General features: G+C 33.9%; 1 protein-coding gene across 1 annotated transcript; it reads left to right on the forward strand.

Annotated features, from left to right (window-relative positions):
* Window positions 1–1,586: 1,586 nt before the first annotated feature.
* LOC113718023 (probable ascorbate-specific transmembrane electron transporter 2) lies at window positions 1,587–5,142 on the forward strand. The gene is made up of 4 exons (XM_027242925.2): window positions 1,587–2,258; window positions 2,362–2,410; window positions 4,112–4,311; window positions 4,735–5,142. Exons 1-4 carry the CDS (start codon window positions 2,100–2,102, stop codon window positions 4,993–4,995), a joined length of 669 nt encoding a protein of 222 aa, XP_027098726.1. The 5' UTR covers window positions 1,587–2,099; the 3' UTR covers window positions 4,996–5,142.
* The last annotated feature ends 4,168 nt before the right edge of the window (window positions 5,143–9,310 follow it).

Below are 9,310 nucleotides of genomic sequence, written 5' to 3' on the forward strand. Positions count from 1 at the left end.
GATAGTGGGATTATCATAATTTGGTAGTGATTTTGGACCATTTCCTTTTGATTTATTGTTAATTTTAGTACCAAAAAATAGAAAACAAAGATCAGCAAAAACATTAGATTGCATATAAAATTAACTTGTCAAAAAAATCACTAATTCGACTTTTGATTACAATAGTAACTAGAAGTAATAGTGGTAATTTTACAATTTTACTAGCAAAAAATTAATAAAAAAAGGAATAAGAAGGAAAAAATAATGAAAAAATAATTTTAAAACTCATTCTAAGTATAAGCATATCAAATAAGGGAATTTCATTAAAATATTTAATTGTCATTTTAAATGACAAAGGAGGTATGGGTAATTTTTCAAACCTCAAGGGAGGAGTTAAGTGAAATTGTCAGGAACTTCAGGGGAGGTTTCTGAAATTATCCCTAAAACAAATGTACCAAAGAATTTGTTATCATCTTGTACAAGATTTACGGCAGCAGGACATCATTGTGATGACAAAGTGACAGCGCCACAAGACATATGATTATGACATGATACAAATATGTGGTGCCCAAACTGAGTTGTTTTCCAAGTAAAAAAGCTTTAAAACTTGGCTTAGTTTCATTCACCTGTCAAATTTCAATTTGCCGTGGTGACTATGGCAAAACATTCGTGTCACCCAGGTTGAACCTGTTTGATAAGGAAGTTAATGAGTGGTACTAGAAGACAATATATAGTAGCATTTGGAAACGGTTACGTTTTAATCTTTCACCCATCAGCTAATCTGTATTCATGTTTCTGGTAAATTCTGATCCAGATGAATGAAATAAAATTGGACATCTCTTGAAATACATCTAAACACGTCTTCAGAAAAGATGGTGCACAATAAGGGTAATGTAATGTATGTGCCATATTTTGTGTGAGTGTTGTTTGCCTATTGGCATCAACTGTTTAACAACACCAAAATATCTCAAATACGAGGAAAAACAATATTGCAGATTATGTTCATATCAGTTTTTTAAAAATTTATTTTTTAAATATTATAAAAATTTTTAAAAAATATTCTAAAATGTACTCTAAAAAATGGTCTAATTTTTTTTAATGTTTAAAAAATATTTTAAAAACTCTGGTACTTTTAAATATTTCAAAATATATTCTAAAAACTCTACTACATTGTTGTTGTTGGTCTTCATTGACCAGTTTCGATGAAATTTCTACTCACATCGAATCCCCTCCCCCCTTAAAATAGGTTAACTTAGATTATAGGAATTCTATCGCATCGAAAACAAAAAAAAAAAAAAAAAAATTGTTGTTGCTGTACACTTGGCACACCACATGGTCTGGTTGGTCCTAGCAATGGTCAAAACATGGACGTGGAAGGAAAGGTGTCCACGTACACGTATAAATTATGGTGGAATTCAGTGAAGGGACAAAGTAATAAAAAGGGTAATTGTACAAATCTGCAGAAGTTTATTAGCAATGAGCATAAAATTGTAGTAATTGGAATAATCTTGGTCCACCCGTAAAGCCAACATATTATTCTTGATTATAATGCAAATGTACACACAAGACAGAGCGTACCTAATTTCTTCAATCTATTATGGCCGGATTATATAATACAGTAATAGGTTAGCCGGCAAGATGGTTTTCCTCAGCTTCTTGGTTGTCATTTACTATCAATTTCGTGGTAGCAAGAAAAGCCTCCTTAGATTCCATATCCCTTTGCCGTAGCTTTTTGATTGCTTCTGTGTACACTGTATCATATCTCACCACCATATTCTCTTTGAACCTCTTTTTACACTAATGATTCTAATATAATAAAGTCACATCTGTCTCTTCTATCTTTCTAAATCCTTCTTTGGCCTGCCACTAAACGATTCAATCTTTTCAATTAAATATTTCTCCTCTGGTATCCGTTTCTACACTAACTGGTGTCCTGGGTGCATCCCACAATTTGAAACGATCCCTGTTGTTATTCTTCTTCATCCAACAACACGAATACAGAAGATCCTCATTTCCTCTGTGTGTGTGTGTGTATATATATCAGAGCAAGTAGTTAGTTTAAGTGTGTGTGTGTGTGTGTTTAATTAGCAGTTATTTTCCTCTTATAGTGACACAGTGGAATGGCACTCAAAAGCAGTTCCTACCAAACTTCTGCAACGCCAATTTCATTGTTTGCTCACTTGGTCTTCATAGCAATCTTCGTTCTTGTGCTGGTTTGGCTTCTCAAATTCAGGGAAGGGCTTTCCTTCACATCAGATAACAAGCCGAAGCTTTTCAATGTAATATACTTTTCTTGCTGCATGAAAATTGATGTTTTTCTATTCATCTGTTTTGCTCGAGTTCTATTCAATTTAGGCTTATGATTTTCCTTTTTCCATGCAGCTGCACCCCTTGTTTATGGTCATTGGCTTTGTCTTAATCTCAGGACAAGGTAAGAAATTAAGGATGATGATATAAGTTGGGCAAGCCCCTTTTCAGTTTGTTCTGCTTCAATTCTACTTCTAATCTTTTCTTCATTTTTCTAATTGAGTCCACTCTCACCTTACAAACACAAAGAAGGGCTTCTGATTTTGCTGATTCTCCCGGTTATTATTGCTTAAATTCTAGATTTTCTAATTAAAGAGCTTGTATTAACTGATTTCTTCTAGCTTTGGAAGAAGGTCAAAGAGTTGGACTTAATTTAGTCGTTCAAAGTTTGATAACTTTTGTTTCCTTGACAAAATAGTTGTCCTTTTCTCTGTTCAAAAGTTTAGAAAGCTAAAATAAAATATGAGAATTGAGTAGGAAACAAAGAGCAAAATTTCCCATCTTCTTGCTTGTTGACCAAATTGTTGCTTTTTCCATGTTAGCCGGGTGTAAAAGTTACTTAAGGTTTTCACAGGGACAAAGTTTTAATTTATAAGGGACATTTTAATAAACTTTCAACTTTTATGGGTCAAAAGTACAAATTCTTAAAACTAGGGGGACGGCCTTGTTTGTTCGAATAACATCTTTCATGGACATTTTCTCACCGACAGCCCTGATTATCCTTCACTGGCCGTTGAGTCCGGGCAAAAAGACCAAACGAGCACTAATTTCTCTACAATCGCTTAAAGCCCATTAAACGAGAAAGAAGAAATCTATAATACTGCTTAGTCTAAATTTGTAGTTTTCATAGACAAATAACGTGCACTAAAAATAGTCGAGAAAGTTTTGATTGAGTGGTTAAAATTCCTATTCTATCCTAATCTAACTACAAGGAAGCTCAACTGGACCTATGGGGGACCGGTGGAGATAGAACCACCATCGGATCACTTGTCTGGATTTTTTGAAAAATCACATAATGTGGCAATTGATGGGAGGCAAGGTTCGAACCTTTGTTTAATAACACGACACCATTGTTAACTGATTGTGATTGTACCATCACCGAACCAGATTGGTGCAATTAGACGGGTGCACTACGCACTCTGGTCTGTTATTTATTTATTTTTTTCCCTTGTCAAAGTACACAGTACAATTAGTCAATACTCAATGGTGTCGTGTGACATTATACGCTATTGACGTTTTGGTGGACTTGAAGACATCACATGGTGCATTTGTTTGTCTTTTTTCTTGTCCAATGCAATTCTAATCTTCTTTGTATTGGCACTATGAAACTTTGATTTCTCACTCTTTCTGCTTGTTCATGTTTTTCGTCACTGGGGTAAAAGGAAAAAAAGTAGGAGTTGACACATTCTATGACATCTTTTATACTAAAACAAAAAAGTTTAGAAGTAGTTTCTGATATAATACCGTTTTTATTTCAAGTTTCTAATATAACAGTTCACAATTAAAACGATAAAAAAATATTGAAAGGCTGTGCATTATATTTTATTATGTGTTTTATTTTACATCATAACTCATGCTTCAGTTTTTTTTCTTCCAATTTTTCTCCTAATATTCTTTCTTTATGTTTGACGTTCCAAAGTTTGTCTAATGGTCTAGCTAGAGCATCAAAAAGGCTTGTTCGAGTTTCTGTTCCAAATTGATTTTCAAAATGATTTCAACCTTGATATTGAATTCCCATCTTTGACTAGTAGTAAAGTATTACTATAATATACAAACTCGAGTTCTTGAATTTATTAATAACTTGTCATTGGTATTTTTGTCACAGCTATCATGACATACAAGACTTTCCCAGCAACGAGAAAGAGACAGAAATTGATTCACATGACTTTGAATTTCATTGCTCTTCTTGCTGCCATCGTGGGATTGTACGCAGTTTTTCAGTACCATCATGACCTTGGAATCCCGCATGTGTATACCTTGCACTCTTGGTTTGGCATTTCTACTGCCAGCTTATTTTTTTTGCAGGTAATTAAAACTTCTAATCAATTTTTAGTAGTATATAATAACTGCTAACTCATGGATGCTTAATACTCCAGCATATTTCTACTGTAGTGAATTCGTTCGAGATACATGTAAGTAGTGTTCATCTTACTAAATGTGGATTATTAGTTATAGTTGTTATTGAGTAATAATCAGTTGTATGTATTGATTCCACCATTATGGGCTACTGGTAATAAAATCATATTAAAAAAAAAACAAAAGAATGTTTGACTTTGTCAACATTTTTCTTGTATTATGTGCCAATAGATTGTGATTAGCCCAATGAAAAATATATAATTGAAGAACAAATATTCCAAGTCGGCATTGGCTGTATTGTGTTGATTGTTGAATAGGTGTTTCTTACCAGTTCAATTTTCTAATGGGAGATTCTGAACTTTTTTTTGTCAGTGGCTGTTTGGCTTCTTTACCTTTTGGGTCCGAGCCAGAGACTCCACAACTAGAGGAAATTTAGCACCATGGCATGTCCTGCTTGGCATGGTTATATTTTCCATGGCAATATTGAGTGCTGTGACCGGCTTGATTGAGAAATTCACCTTCATGAGCTTAAGAAGGGGGCAAGAAGCATTGATTGTCAACTTCACTGGCCTCCTCATCTTCCTTTTTGGAGTATCTGTTGGCTGCACTGTTCTTCTTCCAAGAAGTTATTAAAGATGGTAGTCATTGGAAAATGTTCTTGTCTTTGGTTATATATATATAGTTTGGCCCAATATTGCAGTTAGACGAAAACATGTTTAATCTTTTATTTGTTCACTTGGATCGCTCTAGCTAGAGTAATGATTCCCATGTTTGTTACAAGTGTTCTTGAGTATTTGAATAGTTTATTTGGTCAAATAGTTCTTTTGAAACCTGCATTTTATGCATGAGATCTGTGACATTGGCATGTGAACTTTTTGGGACTATTGGAGCTGGAAAATGGCCATCATTTGTGTACTCTACTAAAAAGGGACCTAGTTTGTAAGATTTGGGCTTTTTTTTTTTTTTTTTGTCGCAACGATAGAATTCCTATAACATAATCTAGCCTAATCTAAGGGAGGAGAGAGAGGGGGACTCGATGTGAGTAAAAATCCATCCAAAATAACCAATTAAGACTGTCACATATTGTGACAATTTTTTGGTGGGAGGTAAGGGTCGAACCCTTGACCTCCCGTGCGTGACCACCGGGCCAAAGGCCCAGTGGCTTGTAAGATTTGGGCTTGGTGAAGTATTTTCTTGGAGTGATGAAAACCAAGTGCAGGTTTGAAAATAAGCTACTATCTACTAGATCAAGTTGATGATTTGAACGACAAAATCTTGCCCCCTCCAATCTGCAATTTGGCTATGTCAAATCAGTAAACTGTCGGGTTAATTCTGAAAATTTCTTAAAGTTCTATAAAAATACTGGTATACAATGATCAGTTTATGTACTGGTCAAGGAATGGCCCAAACCAAAATCTTGCGCCTGTTTATCTGTGAACATTTTTCAATACTTGAGACCAATGAGCATTAGGACTTGATTTACAATATTTTCTTTTCCTGAATCTGGTTGGAGTTCTAAGAAATCACATTCTTCTCTTCGAATTCGGCCTAGTATACTGTAGTCCGTGGGTCATGTCCAGCACCAAAACAATGCCTAGAAATATATAATCTTCTGCAAGTAGTTGAATGAGAGTTTTGATCTTGCATCACATACCCTGTTTGCATTATCAACTTTAATCACATAAAACCATCATAATTGAGGAAAATTTGAACTGTTGATTGAAAAGCAAAGAACTATATGGAGATTTTCACCAAAGATGCAGATGTAACCACTTCTGCAGGCTATCGCCAACAGGAGACCGTGCCACAAATTCCAAAATCAATAACATTGCCTGAAAGACATACTTTCCACTCACAGAGTTTCTAATCTACACAGGACCTCAAATCAATACATGAGCCCACGAGTTCTATAAGATCTTCTTCATTTAATTAAGCTGTTGCAGTACAAAACTGCACTAGACTCCTACAGAATTATCCCTACAAAGAATTGCAAAATTTAAAAATAATCAGCATTACTTTGCTCTAAGCATACTATTCTAACTAAAATGGTGCTGCAGAGCTACCTATAGGGCACGAATTGAGGAAAGCAATTCAAGATATGAAAGCCATTCTACAGTCAAATTTTGGCCACACCAAATATACCACTTGTGTCTGAACTATCAGTGTGACCTTTTTCATATCATATTTGCCGATAACCTAAACACGTATGAAAGACCAGCATGAGATAAACCTAAGATAAAGCAAAGTTCATTACATATTCCAACACATTGCAGGTGATTCAATGAAGAGAAGAGAACCAGCTTAAAAGTTCCTGTCAATTTCCAATGCAAAACGGACCAGGTGAATGTTGATTACTTACAGCAAAAACAGTTCATTGGCAGCTATAACGCATAACAGTTTTATGTGAAAAAGTTTGCGAACTCTAAAAAAGGAAAGTGCACTAGTAAAACAAAGTAAAGTAAAAGAATGAAAGAAATGTGATTGGATCATAAGCCGGGACAGATGCTCAAATCGAGATCACCTATGACATGAAGACCAGAAATTCAGCACTACCAGGAAATATGAAAAAAAAAAACTCGCATTTACCAGCCTTTTACTACTGAAGCATAAAACATCCCTCCTCCTTTATCTGGAATGGGGACTGGCTATCTGATGGATTGCATCAACATAAGTGGAGTTAAAAATTTTTATGTATCTAGTGCCAAGCATGACAAGCCAGCTCTTTTCGATCATAGACAAGTCATAAAATTTTGTATGAAATTGACCAAGTTTTATCGTCTAATCAATCATTGCAAATTTTGTCACAATTTTGACTCATTTTTTGCTGTTCAAATATTTCTTGTAAATTGAATGTCAAAATATATTATTATTTTTTAATATGTTGATCTGGATATCAAAAGAAAAGTAACGGAACAATAATAGTATAATTTTATGACATTATCTGAATTTAAATATATAGAGATCAATGGAGAGGATCCTCACAATAGTATAATTTGTAACATTATCTAAATTTAAATATAGATAAATATAGAGACCAATGGAGAGGATCCTAACTCGTGTGTAAACTAGCTTTAGACAGATTCCCAAAAATATAGCTAACTTCGATGCCTGAAAGTGGACGCGGCCATTATTTAACCTGGTATTTGGGCATATTAATAGGACTCATTTAGACATACTAATAATAATAGGGAACTCAAGTGATTAGTAGCTATTAAAATGTTCAAAAACAGATAGAGTTAAGAAAAATAGCTTTTTTAGGCATGCTAAATTAGGCAAAAAAGAATCTGAGTGCTTTAAACTAAGGAGAGAAATTAAGTATTGATCTTATAGATTATGTATGAGACATTAAAGAGAAATTAAGTATTGATTTTATTGAGTATGTATGATTACCCTTTTTTCTTTTTCTTTCTTGTTAAAATGAGCAACACTTTGTTTGAAGAAAGCATAATATTCATATCAACTGAACGAGTTTAATCTAGTTCAATGAATTAACTAAAAAATTTTGAAGCTTAATAAGCACATACATAGTTGTATATAAAATATGTGTATGTGTTAGATAAAGCAAAATGATAAACAGAAGTGTTGAGTTTACAACATTTGGAAAAACTAAGTTAGGTTCAGAATGGTTGGAGATTTGAAAATCGATTTGTGAAACCAAATTGGCAAAAGTATAGTGTAAAAATAAAAATTGAATCTTTTCATTTTGGGAAAACAAAAAAAAAATTGTCCAACGTCTTTTTTTCCACTTTTTTTTTATTTTTTTTCCAAAATTCTTTACTACTAATCAAAAAAATGTAAATGAAAATAAGAAACCAACATATTTTGTTGTTTTTTTCTTTTTTATTTTTTGTCTTTTTTTTTGGCTCTTTCCACCCGAATTACTTACTAGTAAATAAAAGATAAAAAATTATACCAAAATCTTTTTGTGCTATCTGTGCATTTTTTTGTCTCTTACTACTAAAGCATAAAACATCCCTCCTCCTTCATCCGAACTTGGGACCGGCTGTGTGATGGATTGCATCAACACAAGTGGAGTGAAAAAACTGTATGTCTCTAGTGCCAAACATGACAAGTCATCCTTTTTGGATCATAGACAAGTCACCTTGGACAATGAATACCTCTATGTCACAGAATACGAGGAAAAATTGATGAATACTCCCACTCAAAACATGTAGAGTAGGCTGTATCAAATAACAATAATTGGTCCCACCCTTCAACATGTGTGAGGGATGAAACATTATCTAGCCTACTAAGGGACTTTGTTCAAACATAACAATTTGACATGAATTCGGCACTAACTAACCCATATGATAATTTTATTAAAAAAATGGTGTGCTCATAGGAGTAGGGTTAAAAATGCTCAAAAGACTCGTCTCAACTTTGCATTTGCAACCAAGTTTTTTAGTTTAAAATCCCAATATATTTAAAAGCAAAGGTCCAAAAGAGATTTAGCATTGCTCAGTAGAATCAGCGCATTAACAATGGATATGATATTGGCCGACTGCACCATAGTTGTGGTAGGGTTCCCCATTGTCTCTCACTTTGTGAGTGCAAGGACTTGGCAGTAATCTTGTACACAGATTTTGTTCTTTGATTGCTAAGCTGTCCCTCTTGAGGCAATAGTAATACCAATTTTTTTTTTCTAGAAGCACATTTTTTGTGTGCTATTTTGTCCTCTTTTTGCACTTCCGTTTTTAGGTCTCTTGAGAATCCAACTTGCTCACTCAGGAGATATTCCCATGGAACCACAACTGCAGCCTCACTTATTATTTGATATAGCAAGACTTGGCTTACTCTATGTCAGGATTCAATCTTCAAAAGAATGAAAATTACAGTAATGACTAATCCTGAGTTAAGAGAGAATGATTATACCAAAGAAAGAGTTAGAGAGAGAAGAAAGAGAGCAGAAATGAGGAAAACAAGAAAATAGAATTTGATTCTTGCCAAT

The sequence above is a fragment of the Coffea arabica genome, chromosome 11e (genome assembly GCF_036785885.1).
Source record: "Coffea arabica cultivar ET-39 chromosome 11e, Coffea Arabica ET-39 HiFi, whole genome shotgun sequence".
In the NCBI taxonomy this organism is placed as follows: Eukaryota; Viridiplantae; Streptophyta; class Magnoliopsida; order Gentianales; family Rubiaceae; genus Coffea; species Coffea arabica.

Bases quoted from the DNA above. Each gene is read 5' to 3' on its own strand.
- LOC113718023 (XM_027242925.2), top strand. From the start codon at position 2,100: ATGGCACTCAAAAGCAGTTCCTACCAAACTTCTGCAACGCCAATTTCA. The intron at 2,259-2,361 runs GTAATATACTTT...TTTTCCATGCAG, and splicing joins ACAAGCCGAAGCTTTTCAAT to CTGCACCCCTTGTTTATGGT. The intron at 4,312-4,734 runs GTAATTAAAACT...TTTTTTTGTCAG, and splicing joins CCAGCTTATTTTTTTTGCAG to TGGCTGTTTGGCTTCTTTAC.